Genomic DNA, 18,545 nt, shown 5'->3' with positions numbered 1-18,545 from the left:
TGTAATTCTTTGTCATAGGCCAGTGTCCTGTGCACAGCTGCTAAGCAGCATCCCTGGGTTCCACCCACCAAATGCCTGGACCACCCTTCTGCCACGTGTGACAGCCAGCACTGGTTCCAGATCTGCCTAGGGTTGAGAACTACAATATGCCTCCGAGAATACCACACGGGCCCATTTAAGGAACCGCGCTTTGCTGCCGAACATGCCTATTGCTGCCATCTTCTAACAGGGTCAGAACCATGGTCAAAGAGTACAGAGTGGGTCGGGGTTAGAAAGAACACGTGAGAATGTTCTGGCCCAGAATTATTTTCAAGGTAGATGAAAGACGCCGAGGATGCTGGGAAAGGACATTTCTGGCGGTCTCTCAGCTCAGGCAACAGTACAATGAACAGATAGTTGTCGACGACTCTGTGACACTTTGTGTCTTCCACACTCTGCAAGTGAGTTGTCATAGATAAGGAAGCAAAGGCTGCTCCCAGGGAGCGCGCTTAGTATCAAATAAACTAGACGGTGTGTTATGCATGAAAACATAAGTCAGGATAAAGGCAACTGAAGAAAATTCAACTTTGGCAAAGAATCTGGGATGTTAAATGAGGTGTCCAGATACTTTTTCTTGTGTCTGACTGCTTTGAGTCACCGAGTGGCAGAGGGACCAGCAGCCTCAAGGCATGTGATCCAGTTTCAGTGTCTTCTGTTTCCAAAAGTGGTTGTTGGAGACCAACATTTAGCTTTCATTTAGAATCGGCTCCTCTGCTGTGCTGAGTGTCTTCAGAGTGGTAGCTCTCGGCTGAAGGTGTTTTTCCTCCCAGGGGACATCTGCAAAGTCTGGAAATGGTTTTGATGGCTGTGAGCATGGTAAAAACATGGTAAAGTATGAAACAATATCGCTGCTGAAAGATCAAAGGTGCTGCTAGGCCTTTCAGAGTCTAGGCTGTCATCTACAGCATAAAAGACCTGACTCACCAGGTGTGGTGGCGCACGCCTTTTATCCCAGCACCCGGCAGGCAGAGGCAGGAGGATCTGTGTGAGTTCAGGGCCAGCCTGGTCTACAGAGAGAATTCCAGGGCTGTTATACAGAGAAATCCTGGAAACCTTGTCTTGAAAAACAAACAAAAGCAAACAAACAAACAAACAAACAAAAAACTCAAAGAACAGAAAACAAAGAAAAAGACCTTATAAAAGCAGAGTCCTTGTAAAACTGGTTTAAATTCCACTTATTTTAATGTAGACTTAAAGTCACCTTTTATGACAGAAATAGATGTGTATTCTAAGTTGACTAGATGTTCTACTTTCCTAGACTACACCATTTAACAAAATTGTACAACACAGAGGCTTTTCACAACTCGGTTATTTTTTAAAACAAGAACAACTCTTGAAAATAGGCCATAGTAGCAAAATCTATATTTAAAGAATAAAATAACGAAGGGGAGACAGATCACTGAGGTCAGAGTTAATTGCAAGTTCTGCCATTTTTTTGAGATGCCAAGTGTTTCAATTCTTATTTAATGATACTCAAATTGTGGAAATTTTAACGTTTGTTCCAAAATAGCAGAAACTGTTAAAAAAAATTGTGAATTATTGGATAAAATGCCATTACTTGTATATTTGACACTTGAAGTTTTTAATTATAGAGTTGACATGTAGTATAATAATACAATGACTATTCTCTTGTAAAAGAAAAGGAAAAACTAGTAAAGAAAAAAATTTTAGTTAAAAAAAAAAGAAAGAAAAAGATCTGACTCTAATGTCCACAGTGTGAGGTAGAGAAGGCTGACCTCGGGGCTCCTGCCAATCAGCTTGAGAAGTCCCAGATGCGTTTCTCACGTGGTACATTGCTAACCTTCATTTCTGCCTGTAGAAACACGCCACTCAATGGTCAGAAGAGGGTCCATTAGAAAACATCAGTCCAACCTCATCTGCATGATGCTTACATACACAGAACTTCCGGATTGTTCTTATAGGCTCCTACATCTGAGTGTCTACCTAATACCAAACCTATAGTCATGTGGGTTCTTGTAGGGAAAGTCCACAGTGGTTGGCTACATCTTTTCTTTTCTTTCTTTTTTTTTTATGTATTTGCATAGACTTTAAGACTAGAAGCAGCTTTGCAAATCCATTACTGTAAAAGAACAAACTAACAAAAAAATCACATTCAGCACATATTGCACATACCCTCAGGGTATAGGAGGCTTTCCTTTAAAAAATATTTTTTTCTGGAAAAATCTATAGCCTGAATTAAGTTTCATGACTTTTCAATAGATTATTTATTATTTATGGTGAATAGCTTTAAGAAAAATAGAAATAGAACATTGTTTGGTGACCGCCTGAACCTACAGGCATCGAGTTAATTAAGAAGGTGCATCCAGAAAACACATACACACCCTCCCCCACACTGAGACCCTCTGTGCTCTGGAGTGAACAGTCCACTCACTTGTTTCCTTCTTGATCTAAATCAGCAATCAAATTGCACTTAGTGTTGGGCCTTGAGGTCATGGGTCTGTACAGTGGCATTGATTCCTGCTTACAGTGGTTAGCATCAGCAACGGGTGGATCTACAGAACTCAGCTTTGGAACGTGCTTGACTCTTAGGAGCCCTAGCTCAAGTCCACCCACATGTATCAGTTTCCCATTTATTCCTCTACCTTCTCCCTGAGTCACTTTTTTGCTTCCTTGTTTACCTGGGTCCTTTAGGAATTCTTTGTAACATGTCATTTCTACTGACATTTGAATTGTCCTTGTTGACTATAATTTTATTACTCTTCAAGCATAGTTTTTTTATTTATTGATCTATTTCATGCTAGACTTAAATTCTGTTGCATCAAATACCAGTGAGTGAACCAATTTTTTTTTAAATAAAATGATGCTTTTTTCAAGTCCTTTTAATGAAATCCAGGATGCAGTAACAACAATGTTTTGTAACTATTGAATAAACACATTATGTGTACAACATTTGCGTCTTATTATGAGACCCTGTAGTAAGTCTATGCTGCAGGTCACTCCACCTCTAGCCTGTCATCCTTCAGTAAGAACCAGTGCCACTGCATTTATTTCATTGGTGAACTTTGTATGATGTGATAGTGACCTGTGACCCCTGCAAGGAGGATAAACTAGTTGTTGAAACTTCCTGATTTTAGTCCATTTTTTCTTTTTAAGTTCTGTAGATGACAACCATTAAGAATGACAATTTCCATGGGTGTCAGATTTATTTGTGATATATCAGAAGTATTTATGAATCACATTCGGCTGTATATTGTTGGCCCCCTGTGTCCCAGGGGTTTTGCAGATATAACCAACCATAATTCAAAATGATTTATTAAAGAATTATGTCATACTGAACACACATAAGCCCCCTGTCTTGTGATTAATCTCTAAACAATATAGTAAATCAGCTATTTTCACTGTACTTCCACTGTATTGTAAGTCATCTAGAGATGAAGTAAGGTATAAAGAGGGATATGTGCAGGCTGTGTGTGACTTGCATGTCTACACATGTCAGCGTCAGCCATGGGTCCCTGACCCACTCTGTGGTGGACCCTGAGGGATGACTGGGGTTGTACCCAAGCTGCACACTGTCCTATCTCTTTCACACGCACAGAAAGAGGAGTCAGCGTTAGGTACAAAGCTTGCAGACACATGTGTCCTAAGCACATCCTGAGGCTAACTTTTCATGAAAATAACCCCAAGTTCAGAGATCTTCCTAAAATGAACGGACTCTTGAACTGCATGCCTGCAGGTTCCTTTGCCTTCACACTCAAATTTGAGCCTCTACCTACCCAGTAACAACCTTGGACTTTTGGAACTCTTTTAATGTTACTTATTTCATTGATAAAATAGAATTCCTAGCACTTTCTCTGTTCCCTCACAAGTTCATTGTAAAGATCAAATAGGATAATGCAGAAGTTAGTCATGAACAAACACTCCAAATGAGTGTGAGCGATTTCTGTCATTGACATGAGTTAACCAAACTCCTTTGCTGCCTTGATGGAACTTGGTGCTCAGTCTCCCTCTAGCTGACCAAACTGAGGGACAGTCTTATAGGTCCCTTATGATCACCTTTTTCCTGTTTTTTCATGCACAGCTTGGAGCTGAAGTGGTCTTATATTGAATGGTTCCAGACTGAATATGAGGTCTGTGAGAATGTGGGCTTATTGCCCTTGGAAGTTACCAGAAGGGGATATTCCATGGACTCAGCCTTTGTGGGCATAGAGGTAACAACTCTAAAATGAAATTGTCAAGATAGAACTTGATGTGTTGGTTAGTGCCTCTGATGATTCTCTTAGAAAAACTCAGCCTGGCCAAGGGAACTTCCAACTGCAGGGGGAATCACTATATGCCAGAGAGTCCCAAGAACATAGCATCTTTGTTCCCGACCCTTCAGTGGACTCCTAGACAGTTTTTAAGATCTGCTTTTGGTTTTGAAATCTGTCTATTTCTACATACTCTTTAGCTTTCCAAGTCTGATTTCACGGAGAGCTGTATCCAGCTTAGTGGATCTGTATTAAACTCCACTGTGAAAGGTGTAGACCGATCGTTCCTATGAATTGACCAAAGCAAGCGTCAGTCACCAGCTGTCCCCTGTGAATGGAATAGGATCACTGTCCGTTCCTCCATGGACGAGGTGAAACAGGAGACATGAACCGTCTTGAGATGTATCCATGCCATGCAAAAGTAGGATACTTTGGGACAGTCACCCCAAGTGTAAGGAGTCTCCACTTTGTCATTTCTGGCCAGATTTATCATCCTTTCCATAGGTTGGAGTTCAACCTGTGGCTTGTAGAGCTGAAGGAGTTTGAGAACAGCTTTTCAGAACGGTTGGCAGTTTCTGTGCTTCAATGGAGAACAAGAGAGACTCCTCCTCAGTCTGCTGCGAGGATCCCCCAGACAGATGGCATCTCTGTTAGCTGCAGTTACCAAGAGTTAAAACCCTGTGGACCTAAACCTGGCCACATCCAGACTCACTGTTTCCCTTTCTAGTGGACATAGGTCTCTGTCTCCTGGACCTGCTGGGGTTTTATCATCAAAATGGAAGCGTTGGCATTTCCCATAACTCCAGGGAAGAGCTATGGGGAAGAAGAGAGTTAGCCTGGTGTAGCCTTTCAGCAACCCTCTAGTCCTTCACAGAGTGTTGCATACTTGAGCGAAGCATTCAGATCTGTGCGACCACTCACCCCAACATGTAAAAAGAGCCTACCTGGGACCTTAGTCTACATAAGTTGTATGAACCTGATTCCTAAGTGTGCAGGTCTTCATTTGGTACAGATTCTGAGGCTTTTTGGAGTACAGCTCCATAGAGAGTATAACCTGCCATTTTGCCTAAGCTCTTATGGGCTCCTTGACTGAGAAGACATACTTTGTCCTGTGCTGTTTGCCCTTTTTGAACTGTCCCCTTCACCCGACCCGTCTTTCCAAATACCTTGCCTCAGACATGCTTTTCCGACCTAGGATTCTGTAAACTCAGTGGTGGTAAACACTAGGTAATTGCATGTGTGAGAACCATGCCGACAAATGTAACTTCCAGCATATGGCGGATGCAGGTGTACAATGGGATGCCTTTTCCCAGCAAAAGCTGGTTGGGGGGGAGCCTTGGCATTGCAGACAAAGAGCAAATGGAAGCCTAGGAGGTAATCCCTTCTTCAGCAAGATGCTTCTAGACAGACGATTAACCTATTAGCATCTTGGTTGGAAGTAGAGCCATTGTCTGAGACCACAGGCATGGGCATTTTAGAGCTTCAAATTGTGTACCCCATTCCTTTCACCGCCTTGACCACCTGCAACATCTTAAAAATGTACAAAATTGATGACTGCCTATGATGTTCACCCAAGGTCTCATTCATTCAATGGCCTTTTCCGAACTCACCACAGATATTTTTTTAACAGACATGTAGGCTTCCCTTGCCGGTCTAAGACCATGACTTCAGAAACCTAAATTTGCCTCTTTAGATTTTTAGTCCTGGATCAGGGACCCAGTGGAGCTGTCAGTAGTTGCTTTAGACCAGGGAAGTTATCCATTTTTATAGCTTTCCTGACAAGGCCTCTAAGGCTGTGGGTCCTGGGTCTGGAGTGCCTTCACACAGTTGCTTACCGGGTCTTCTGTCGGTCCCACAAAGCCCTCATTCATGTTGGCACAGAGTGATGGTTTCATCCCAGCAGGAAAACAATGCTCAGGACTTGTTTGGTTAATCTGGCCTAAGGGCTCTCAGTGCCATGGAGCTTGCAGGAGCCCTCAAAGCTAGCTAAGGGCGCACCACAGGCTCTCAGGGCTTCCCTCTCCCCCTCCCCCCTCAACCCCGTCCTTCTCCATTTTAAAACCCAGAGAGGTAATGGAATAAAACGGCACTCATAACAAAGAGAGCAATAAGGTTTTAAACTTCAGTCTACTTTTTCCAATAACTGGATACTTTTAAAAGGAGAAGCAACCAGTTAACTTAAAAAAAATATACCACAAAGCCTGGACCCAAAATGGTTTATTATGATTTTTAAAATCTTACCTAACATTAAAAACAGACTTGAGACCATGAATTCAGTCTGGAATGGCAGGAGAGTAAATGTTTCTCTAGTGTAGAATATTTGCTTTTATTTTTTAAAATGACATTTTTTTTCTCCCACTAAGGTCAACCAAGTGTCAGCTGTAGTTGGGAAAGATTTTACAGTCACGCCATCCAATCTGATCCAGTTTGACCCAGGTACGTTTTGTGTTTACATGTTCTATAAGCAGTCTCAAGACGGTGGGAAGGCAGGATGTTATGCAATTTCAGCTGAGCAGAGGATCATCAGGGAGCCGTACCACCCTATTCCCAACAGACGAGTTTGGCCTGAACTTCTGCCCCTATATGTTTTCTTATTACAAGTGAATATTTATTTAAACAGAAAAAAGATCATAGCAAATAATAAACATAAAAAAATCAAAGGAAGTATCCAAAACAATTCAGAAAAATAAGGTAATTTAAATATTATTAAAATATAATGGTAGTTTAATAACCACATATTTCAGTAAAAAATTCAAATGTTATGATTATATAGATTCCTAATGATCGAAATGAGCTCTTTTGAAATAAGTTGATCCAAGGTGCTTTCAGGGCAATTTATTATTTAATTGAATAGTACTTACTTTGATTTAAATCTGTGGAAAATTTTCTAGGTACAAAATGTAAAATATGAAAGTGTGGTTTCTTCTGAAGATGTTCTGTTGTATGCAACACACAGACATAAAAATATTTGCTCACAGTACTTTGGAACCCAAAGTGTAAGATGTGGTTCTAGATAAAGAAAAGGCTGGAAGACTTCCTAGGGGAGGCAGCATTCTAGTGGGCAGAAGCAGGAGGAAGAGGAAGAGGAAGGCTGAGACACTAATACAAAAGTTCTGCTTCCCTGGGGGAAATCTACCTCAAAGCCAGGAGGCTGGACCCTGCCCTTCCAGGCTCTCCCCTGCGGATGGGCTTAACTCTGCCTCGTTCATGGCTCTCCCTCACTCCCCGCGGTCTGTAATGGACCTGAATCACTCATCTCTGAACAGATGGGAGAGCACTAGACAAGGAGCAAGGCTTGTGACTTTGCACTTTGCTGCTGAGGTGTTCAGCACTATGAGATGACTCTCCACCAAGAACAAACTCACTGGACACTAAAAGGACTGAATGTCGTCATCCCCAAACTGGTGATCTTAGTATTAGGAGAGGAGTGTCTTTGTGCTGTTCACAACACGAAGATGGTGTTGTTGGTCCAGAGCAAAGTGGCACCAACCGGGTAGTTTCAACCATAGCTGCGGCCTTGCAGAGGCTGTTTCAGCCCGAGACCAACATGGGAGTCTGTGAGGGAAAGTCTACCCTTGTCTTTTTTCTGTGCTGTTTGTGGTTTGCTGGTCCTTGTCTTCACCTTCACACGATGCTCGCCCTGGGGATAAATTAATTCTCCCTCGTCATGAGACACAAGTGAGCTTAGGTTAAGGAGCTACCCTGCTCCACAATGACCTCATGCTAACCCACTACGCGCGCCATTACCCCATTTACCACTCAGATACTGTTGTCAGCCTTCTTCTCAGGTTATTTAGCTTTCTAATGTGGATGAGTTGTTTTTCTAGGCTGACCACATTATTGCTCTGAATTTGATGTTTATCCTCAGGCTTTTGCCCTCAGCTCTACCTTGAAAGGGTTAATGTTTTTTTGTCCTCATTTTTTATATAATATTTTATTAATTTTTTCTTTCCTTTTACATACCAACCCCTGTTCCCTCTCCCTCCTCTTCTCCCGCTGCCCCCCCTACCCCCATCTCACCCCCATCCCCTCCTCATAGAGGGTAAGGCCTCCCTTGAGTAGTCAACACAGGCTGTCATACCATGTTGGGGACGGACCTAGCCCCTCCCCCCCTGCATCAAGGCTGAGTAAGACATCTCACCATAGGGAATGGGGTCTAAAAGGCCAGTTCGTGTACCCAGGATATAAGTCCTGGTCCCATTGCCAGGAGACCAACAAACACATCAAGCCACACAACTGTCACCCACATTCAGAGGGCCTAGTTCGCTCCCATGCAGGCTCCCAGCTGTCAGTCAAGAGTCCATGAAGCTCCCATTAGCTTGGGTCAGCTATTTCTGTGATTTTCCCCATTATGTTTCTGCCCCCCCCCCCCGCCCCTTGCTCTTACAACCATGGATCGCCCTGGGAAGGGGAAAGGGTTAAAATCTCCTGGGTAAACTGAGAGGATGGAGCAGAGAGAGAGGGGTGGGAGGGGATGGGAGGGGATGGGAGGGGATGGGAGGTGGGAACATGGGGGAGAGACAGGGAGGGAGAGCAATGAAAGAGACATCTTGACAGAGTGTACCATTAAGGGGATGGGGAGAAATCTGCAGCTAGGGTAACCCCCAGAACTCACTAGATTGTCTATCCCCAGCTAAGACTCATAGCAATGGTAGAGAGGGTACTTGAACTAGCCTTCCCCTGCATGCAGATTAGTGGCTACCCTAATTGTCATCATAGAACCTACATCCAGTGACTGATGGGAACAGATGCAGAGACCCACAGCCAAGCACTTGGCCAAGATCCTGGAGTTCAGTTGTCCTCACGTTTTAAAGGACTAGTTTGAAAGTCAGTCGTTTTTGCCGTACGTCCTTTGTATTATCCGTAGCCGTTTGTTGCAAGTTAGGTTTTTAGCAGCCCACCAGGCACTCTGTTTGGGTTGAGAAGAGCGAGAATGTATCACACTAGGGGAGACTCAGAAATTTATCTCTTGGAGAGTCCACTGCATAAGATAAATGGCCATTTGTCTAGAAGAGTTTACATGCTGTTTTGTCAGCTACTAATGACTTCTTAGGGGGGTTGGGGGGGGGGCTCCAAATGGTCTTGGAATTTTAGGGATTATTTATACATTGAAAAATAATATAAGCATATTTTATACGATTTTTAAAGGCCACATGCTTGGCTGCTCATGATTTTGGAATTTATTAAGCCAGAAATAATTTCATATCATGAAGCCTTACTTTAGAGAATTAAAAAATTCCTCACATCCACAGGTCCTGTAAATGTTTATATACTTTCATATTGCAAATCCATGCCTCTTTTAGCTGTTCCCAGCTCCATCCTTTCCTATTTGCTGAGAGCAATCTATTTATTTCTCTGGAAATACCAGCTTTCCCGACACTAGAGAAACAGAACGGGCCATCTCGTACATGGCTTACTGTGTTGGAAAACTCTGGAGAGTTGGAGCACTCTGACTTGGGTCGATGTGAAGGCTTGTCTCGTAGCAGTTCACCAAACTTTGCAGACAGGAATCCTGAGAATGTGTTCAGCTGCTGTGACTAACCTCAAGTGTGTACGTGCCTCTGCAAATACTCTTAAGAAAGCGAGTGCTTTCCTTTAAAGTGTGTGCCTCTGAAAAATGTGATGCCTTCTTAATCAAATCTCCGTCATTCTGAAAAGTCAACATGTTTTCCAAAGGAACAGCTCTCTGATGTGGCATTTACTAAAAAAAATATTGAGAAACTGTCTCTCAACAGAGAAATCTGCCTTGTAGGAAAATATCCAGGGATTCACTTACTCCATAAAGCGGGGCTTTTGTATGAAAGGACACCTCTTCTCTACCCTGGTACCTTTGTTTTCAGGAAACAGGGTAGGGGTGGTTCCAGCCTCCAAAGCTCAGGTGTATCTCAGGAGGTTAAGGGAGCCTTGCCCGTGCACAGTGGAGGAAGCGGGGACTAGACGGCAAGGAGATTGCTGCTCACAATCTCCTTAACCTGAGATGGTGACTCCCACACCTGGGAGGCTGGAAACGAGGTTGAAATGTACTCTACCAAATCAGAAGCCCTTAAAAGAAACTCAGAAGGCAGCTCTTTCAACTCTTCGGTTCTGTTCCACAAGATCCAGCAAAAAACTTTTAAGGCCCTTTGGGGTTTTTGTTAGTTGGTTGGTTGGTTGGTTGGTTTCTTTAGAAGTGATACTATCATTTTTCTAAAATAAATCTTCAAACAGGAGGACAACTGCCAGAGACTTGGAAATACGTTTCTATGTATTGGATTTTTATTCAAATTTTACTTACCATTATGAGGCTTGGTAGTCAGAGCAATTCTCTGAATATTAATAATCTTAATGTTCACAAACTGTCTTCATTGTCCACCTCTTTTCATGCTTGTATCATTTCCACAGCTGCCTCTAAAGCCCTCGAGTCTTCAGGTACCCAGCCTTCACACAGACACTCAAATTCAGTTTGCTAAGGCGTTCACTTTCAGAATGTCTCATTAACTCATTAACCTCTCTCATTAACCATTGTCTAAAGCCCAAATCTGGCCACCTGGGTCCCAGGTTCTCTGTAGTGTGGCTACAGAATCTACCTGCAGCCTGTAGCCTCCTTTCCCCAGATGTAACTTTTCCATCCAGCTGATCTACCTTCTACTCCCCTGACCCAAACCTCAATTTTGCTAAATTGCTTCTTTCTCTAATCTGGGTATTTGGGTCCTACAGGCATCTACTACACAGACTCCATTTTGTATATCCTGTCATCTAATCACACATAGCTTTTAATAGTTATTTGACTTTCCGGTCTATCTGTAGAAGGACTAGAGAAGTTCCCATTCCACATCCATCTATCATACCAAGCACAAATCAAAAACTAATCAGAAAAACCATTCTGTCTGTCCTGACTGCCAAACCTTTTATTTCCTTGTCATTACCCCTGGGACAATACAATAGTCACAGTGTTCATTATATTGGTATTATAAACAATCTAGAGATAGCCTAAAGTTTACAGAGGATAGCATAGACTCTTTATTACAAGGGCCTCAAGCATCTGCTGCAGGTATTTTCATTCAGTGGGAGTCACAGGACCGATTCTCCTGGATACCCTAAGACAACTGCATTTATCTTGTCTCCAAGAAGTTTCAAACTCCTTTAGGTCAGAGTTTGGCTTATGGGCACTGCTGGTGTTCCCCATATCTTCTAATGCAAAGGTAAGAACTTATGGACAAAACATACATTTTGGTGGACAGACTAACTCATCCATGGGGTGGGAATTAATTAGTATTTTATATTAGATAGTTCAACTTCTGATTTTGCAAAGACCATAAAATGCATTGATCTGAGAACACGTTGATGCTGGAAGCTTCATACATCGGCCATCAGTTTATTCTATTTACCAAAATTATTGCAGATGCCCTAATTTCCCATCTAAAAACAGCCAAATACAGGAGAAGTGAACAATTGCAGCTTTTCATTGAATGCTTAATGAGACGCTGATTCAGTTGAAAAATGTTTGTGAGACACACCTTCAAGAAGGTGGTTGCCATGTGGATGGCAGAGTTAGAGACATGTCAGTCTGCACGCAGAAGAGTCGATTTTCAGAAGTGGAGGCTGGGAAACAGTCTTTGCCCGCCTTACAGAGCTTTCTCTCCAGGCACCCAGAGGCAGGGGAAGCAGGATGGACTCTGCAAGCTTTGCTCCAGAGGCCAAACTGCAGTCTACTGCCTTTTGTCCCCTATAGCTTGCTCATCTCTGCCCTCACCTTCCCTTCTAAACAAACCCAGGAAGCTGTCCTACAGTTCCCATCAGAGAAACTGCTGAGGATTGGGCCATTTCAGAAGTGTCTTCCAGCCTGAATGCTTTCATGTCTGAATTTGGGTTGCCTTCCAGCCCGATGGGACGGATTGGCCGGGATATCTTAGTGAATAAAAACTTACATTAAGTTCAGAAGATTATATGGAATAAACTTGTTTACACTCCATGATAGAGGCAGAGGGGAGAAAAAGAGGCTAGAGCAGGCTCTGTCTGTAACCCTCCGCCCATACATTCTCTCTAGGAAGGTAGCCAACTGCTGAGCATTGCATCCTCAGGAAAAGCAGCCGTGGGCTAGAAGACCCGGGGAGGGAGAGCAGCAGATGCAAGCAGCTGTTGGTGGAAATGAACCACCTCAAGGATCCTGAGAGGTGCCTCGAGTACCATCCCATAATCACTTCTGCCTGCTGCAACATCTTAAGAGTTTTGCAACTATTAAGATTTTTCAGATTGTAGTAACTATTTATTCTTAAGAACGGAGGCGAAGGGTTGGGAGAAAAATAAAAATGAATGTCTGGGATTTTGTCTACTAACCTTTTTTTTTTTTTTTTTTCTCGCCCTGTATAATGCAGCTTACTTTTTGTTACAGTGTTTGCATTGAGGCCGATCATCATTGTCCAGGAACAAATGCGGTCTTTTTATATTATTTGGGAGAACAGCGGGGCCTCAGCGAGTTGGTGGCAGTACAATAGCTCCCTCGGACTACTGCAGTCTAGCTGGAGACATGTTAATTAATATATTTCTCTGACACCTAGGTGATTGAAATAGCAATTAAAGAGTAATTAAAATGTTTACTTCTTGTAGGAATGTCAACTAAGATGTGGAATATAGCAATTACCTATGACGGATTAGAGGAAGATGATGAGGTCTTTGAAGTAATTCTGAAGTCCCCTGTGAATGCGGTTCTTGGCACAAAGACAAAAGCTGCAGTGAAAATTTTGGACTCAAAAGGAGGTATTCTTTTGATCCTCGTCTTGAAATCAGGAGCGGTCCTGGCGCCATGGCTGCCGGCTAGCAGCAGCCAACGTGCTTGATAACACCTTCAAATCAAAATGCGTGATTTCTTGTCAAGAAAGCCGCCTCCATCATGACTCGGGTTTCTTTATTCTGGTTTGTGCTTCATGTGGTTTTCCTCCCGCTAAGAGCCGTGGCTGCAGGAAAGCAACAAGTCAGTGGCCCGGGTGCTTTTCTCTAAGCGTTTGTTGTTCTCACCAAGGGGGAAACAATGTTGGTGAGAACCTATCGACAATTATTTTCCCCCAGAGTTTGCAGGGCTGTAATTATCTTCCTCTGTTAAAGAGCGCTCTCAGTGCCTAACCCTGGAGCCCCCCACGGTAGTGTGACCAGGGAAATTCTAAGAAGGGAAGGAATTGGAGAAAAATAGACGCGCGAGGATGCAGCTGGCTGGGGATTTGGGGGCAGCTGGAGAATACTAATGAATGGCTTGGTGATGCCGAGCCAAGCCATCCTGGGAAGGGTCTGCTAGAGAGCAACGGGCAAATAAAATAAAAAGCAAAGCCCTTGGCACTCCGAGGTTTTGTCCTGCCAAAGTCCTTCTGCTTCTGGTTCCTTATCTCTGTGGCATTTGCTATGTCCGGCGTGACATTCCATTTTAAGCCTTGATTTTCACGCTTCTCGTGCCCTCTGATCTGCGTTTTTTTTCTCACCTGTAATCTATTGCCTCCTCACTCACCCTGTAATAAAAATGGGCACTGTCTCCCTTGCTTTGCAGACCCACATTTCCATGACCTCTCTTATCCCACCTTCCTCCTCACCACGTGTGCTTTTATTTATTTATTTATCTTTTTCCCAGCAGAAACGTCTGCTCACATTAAATACAAAAATGTCCCGGGCTGGGAATGTAGCTCAGTGGCAGAGTGCTTGTTTAGCTTGTAAAAGGCTCCGGGCCCGAATCTCAGTATAGCTAAAAACTAAGATAAATATCCGGACAGCATCTGCCTGTAGGTTGTTTTTTGTTTTCTTTTTGGTTGAGGTTTGTTATTGTACTTTAATTTTTAATGACTTTTTATTTATGGTGTTGAGGGGAGGTCAGAGGACAACCTGCGGGAATCTGTTCTCTCTTATTATGTGGGTTCCCAGGATCAAATTCTAGTAGTCAGGCTTGGTGGCAAGCATCTTCAGCTTTCAGCTGCTGATTCATTTCACTAGCTTAATTTCTTTTTCCTTTGTTTGTTTGGTTCTTTTTTTTTTTTTTTTTTTTTTTTGGTACCTTCCCAGAAATACTGATTGCCCAGGTTTCCAGTCGAAGCCTCCCTATGATTTGCTAGGGTTTTGTTCCATTATAGTTGATTGCAAATTTTTGGAGCTGCTGTAAGATCATATGACATCTTTAAACAATTCCAGTTTCTACCTCTAAAAGACTGGAGGAAAACTGAATACTTTCAAAGGGTGTATGGGGTGGCGCTTGATCAGTGAATAAACCCTCGGTGTTGAGGAGGATCGCAGAAGGAGGGAAGTGAGCCGGTTTCCTAAGTGTCTGGAATGATTAGAAAACCATGACGATGATTTTCATCTATGATTTGTGGGATGGATTTCATGACTTTATAATCACCCCATCCATGTGCAGAAGGATACTGCTTTCCCAGGTGGAAACTGATGAAGAGAGAAGGAGTTTCTGGCAAGCGGGCAAAAGGCAACATCTGGTGGGAGATTCATCCGTCTAGGTTTAATGACAAGCTGTTCCAGGAACAGTGTCAATGCCATCACTTATGTGTTTGTGTAGTGTACTGATCGCCTGCCATCTTGCATGCCTCCAGGACGGTGCCATCCTTCAAATTCCTTCAACCGAAGCAAGCACAGCACATGGGGGAAGGGCATTTGGCGTCCGCCGCCCCCAGGGTCATCCTCACTCACCACTGCCGGTTCTCCTCATCTGGAAAGAGGGCCTCCTCCATCTTCCACCAAAGGAGATGCCCTTGGGGGCTTTGATCACACAGACCTCTCTCAAAGGAAGATGAGGACCCGTGGGAATGGCCAATCAGTAAGGATGGGGGCGTTCTGGGAAGATGTGTGGGTGCGAAGTGAGAAGTGTCTGAGACACTGCAGAAACTGGATTCTCGTAGTGAGTTCTTTGCAGAGTCACTCAGTGCCTTTTTGTGTGCAAATATCATTGTGCTGACCCACTCCGCTAACTGTGCCAACTGAAGTGGTAGGTACATTCATTCAGCCATATGAATCCTGCTTTGGTCCTTTTAGACCAAGGCAGATAGGGTAATCAGCAATCCTAGAATAAAAGCACATTTAAGTGACTGACATCCTTGGGTGTGGAAGCGACCCTAACAAGGCACACTCTCCTATGTGTGTGTGTGTGTGTGTGTGTGTGTGTGTGTGTGTGTGTGTGTGTGTGTGTATGTGTATGTATGTTCTTTTGAATCTTTCTGTGCTATAGATGCCCAGCCAGTATAGTGGATGCTGAAATCAACACAACTATAAGCTCTGGTTAGACATGATGGTTTAAAAAAATTCTATTGAGCTTGACATGAAAAAAAAAAAAATCTCAGGAAATGTTCTTTTAAATTTTCAATGATTACAGGGCCTTCCCAGAATACCCGGCTAATAGTTTTTTAAGTCAGCTTTGTGTACATACTGTGCTTTGTTGATTTCAGGTTCATCCATCTTCCGTTTGTAGAAATGGAACAGACACCATCTACAATGTAAGCATAGAGAATTGCTGAATGCCATGTTCATGGATGAAAATACATAGTGCGATTATTATATCTTTTCCCTTTGTCTACTTATCTGAAGTTTTTTGTTTTTCCAAAATTTGATTTAGAAGATTGGGTGATCAAGAAAAATCCTTTTCATCTCTTTTGTTGATACAATCCGTTATATGCTCATTATTAGAACAGAAATTTTTGTTTGCTGTCTTGATTGTTTTTTCTCTCCTTGTTTTTGTTTGTTGGTTTCCTCAAGTATCACGGCATAGTCTCCTTGAAACTAGACAGTGACAGTGCCTCAGCTCACCAACAGAAGGCCAGAATGTCCGTCATTAGTAGGCCACAGAAGACAATCAAGGAGGCAGAACTACCTCCGGCCGATAAGGTGGAATCCACAACTGACTCACACTTCCCCAGACAGGTACGGAATTCGTTCTTCCTTCCTGTTTGCCTTGCAGCAAACTGTTCCCTGGGCCGTGAACACACTTAATTCACAAAATGGACCACGTTCGGGGGTAGTTTACTCAACGCAGATGCTGCCCAGAAGAGGAAAATCCAAGAGAGGAAAGTGTATTATCAACTTCCATTAAATCTATTCTAAACGACTGCTCTTCACTACAGGGTCAGCGGCCCTTGTTTCCAAAGAACTGTTCTGTGGAATTGAAGGGACTGTTTCATTTTGAAGAAAGCATCCACAGATTGTATCTGTGTGATGGGATTGCCTGGAAAGCCTGGAGCCCCCAAACCAAGGTGGGACACTGGCAGAGTAGCGGAGTATCTTTGGTGGCAATATGCCCTGTGATGAGCTTATCTGAAGACAAGTAACTGGACATGTAATTCTTAACTCATGCTATGTCTGTTTTTACTACACCTGGAAAGCCACGAGGAAAAAAAATGCTACCAAGTGGCTCTTTAAGATCCAAAATATAGTATTACATCAGTCAATTTTGATTAATTATCAGAATGTCAGTGGTATAAAGTTGAACCGCTTCTGACTGTGGGGGTGCTCTCTGCAGGAAGTCCACTGTCTCTCGGGACCGGAAGCTGCAGTGAGGGTTGCCTCTGCCTGGTTGAAGTGCGGAGACTCACAGGTTGCTACTGTGAGGTAGACTCCGGATTATCAAGTCCACTCAGATGTGAACACCGAGAACTGTTTTACAGGGGCTGGAGGACAAGTCCTGCCCAGCTGGATGGCATCTGCACTCAGGCTACTGTCACACCCTGGTCACACAGCGGAAAGGCACCTGGACCTCAGCGACCCAGGCTTGCAGAGAACAGTAAGGAACCTATGTCACATCTGCCTGATGCTTTCCTTATCTTCACATGGAGCTGTGACTGCAACAGTCATTGACTGAGTGTTGTCTAATGTCTGTCCAGCTTTGACGAAGAAGGCTAAGGGGAGTTCTTAGTTCAGAGTGGATTTGTGGCTGACTTTGGTACTTCATGTCTGCTAAGATCTTTTCTGTTATGGCTTCACTAGTGCCAAGATCTTTTCTTTTTCCTTTTATCTCCATCTTTTAAAGAAAAGGTCAAAGGACTTCCCTGAGTCAGCAGCACTGGGGGTTCTGGTATTTTTCTCTCTCCCTCCCACCCTTCAGATGGTAGACTTCTATGCCCACTGATGTTTAAAATACCTGCTAATGAAAGGCCTTGACATCCAGACTCTGGCAGTGTGGGAGGCATTGATGCCCATAAAGCCAGGCAAGCAGGACAAAGGCTCATTGGGTAACATCCAATGAAAGATGACTTGTGGTCAGAAAGTGACAACGAAATTCATCTCATCCAGAGGGATTTTTAAAATGCGTACGTAGCAATCCTTGACCAACCTTTTTATTTGATAACCTGGATATTATCCAAACGATGTAATTACACTAATATGCATTCTTGTTGAAATTGAGACTACAGTAATTTCTAGTTAATATTGATCATATCTTATACTTTATTAAATTTAAAAGGGTATGCTCATCTAAAGACACCATTAGGAAAATGAAAGGGTAAACCACATTCAGGAAAAGCTGTTCTTAAACCACACATCTGGTAGAGCTCTGGAAGAGGGGACAAAGCTCCTACAAATTAGTAACAAAAATACCACTGAGATAATAGCAAATGAAGATGAGGTGACTAGTAGCATGGAAAGGTAGAAAAAGAACCAACTCCACAAAGTGGTCCTCTGCCATTCACACACATGTAGCAGTGTGTGCGCATCAAGGCACACATATCATACATACAACTAAAACAAAGTTTTATAAATGACTTAGAGACCTCACACGAAAAAAATAAACAGTAGGTTCCTAAGTAATGTAAAAGATTCTCCAGCATCATTAGAGACCAGGTAAGGGAAGATGAAAACACTTTACAGTCATTAAATGATTAAAAAAATCATAAATTGACCAGGCCAGTGTTGATAAGGGTATAAAGCAAAGATAATTCTCATGGGTTGTTATACATGGAACCACACAATGGAGTATCCACTTTGTGGGCTTGTCTGACAGTTTTTAAATAAAGTTATGTGCCCTGTGACTTAGTAATTCTGTACCTAGCTACGTCACCAAGAGATTAAAATATATGCTAGAAAATACAAAAGAATTTTATAAGTTTATTCATAGTGATAATAATTTGGGTCAATTTTATTATTGATTTATAAAAGTACTGGCTGTTTTCTCCATCACTGAGATAATACATTATGACTGAACCTCTGAAACCTCCAATAATGTGGGCACATTATGGATAAATAACATACAGAATGTATATACAGCCTTACACAACTGAATATACATTCTATGAATCCATGTATATGTGTAGGAGAATCTAATATATGAGGCTTCATTAATAAAGGGTT

At 42.8% G+C, this 18,545-nt stretch overlaps 1 protein-coding gene across 4 annotated transcripts in view; it reads left to right on the top strand.

The window, feature by feature from the left end:
- The window catches only part of Frem1 (FRAS1 related extracellular matrix 1), a 148,765-nt gene that overhangs the window by 117,814 nt on the left and 12,406 nt on the right, over positions 1–18,545 (top strand). For all 4 annotated transcript variants that reach the window (XM_076564439.1, XM_076564438.1, XM_042271359.2 and 1 more), the window contains 8 exons: positions 4,079–4,208; positions 6,611–6,683; positions 12,834–12,983; positions 14,807–15,030; positions 15,656–15,703; positions 15,963–16,127; positions 16,328–16,456; positions 16,868–16,983. In XM_076564439.1, coding sequence (XP_076420554.1) covers positions 4,079–4,208; positions 6,611–6,683; positions 12,834–12,983; positions 14,807–15,030; positions 15,656–15,703; positions 15,963–16,127; positions 16,328–16,456; positions 16,868–16,983 — 1,035 coding nt within the window. The remainder of the gene's footprint in view (positions 1–4,078; positions 4,209–6,610; positions 6,684–12,833; positions 12,984–14,806; positions 15,031–15,655; positions 15,704–15,962; positions 16,128–16,327; positions 16,457–16,867; positions 16,984–18,545) is intronic.

The sequence above is a fragment of the Peromyscus maniculatus genome, chromosome 2, assembly GCF_049852395.1.
Source record: "Peromyscus maniculatus bairdii isolate BWxNUB_F1_BW_parent chromosome 2, HU_Pman_BW_mat_3.1, whole genome shotgun sequence".
Lineage (NCBI taxonomy): Eukaryota > Metazoa > Chordata > Mammalia > Rodentia > Cricetidae > Peromyscus > Peromyscus maniculatus.
This window is presented reverse-complemented; position numbering and strand designations above follow the sequence as displayed.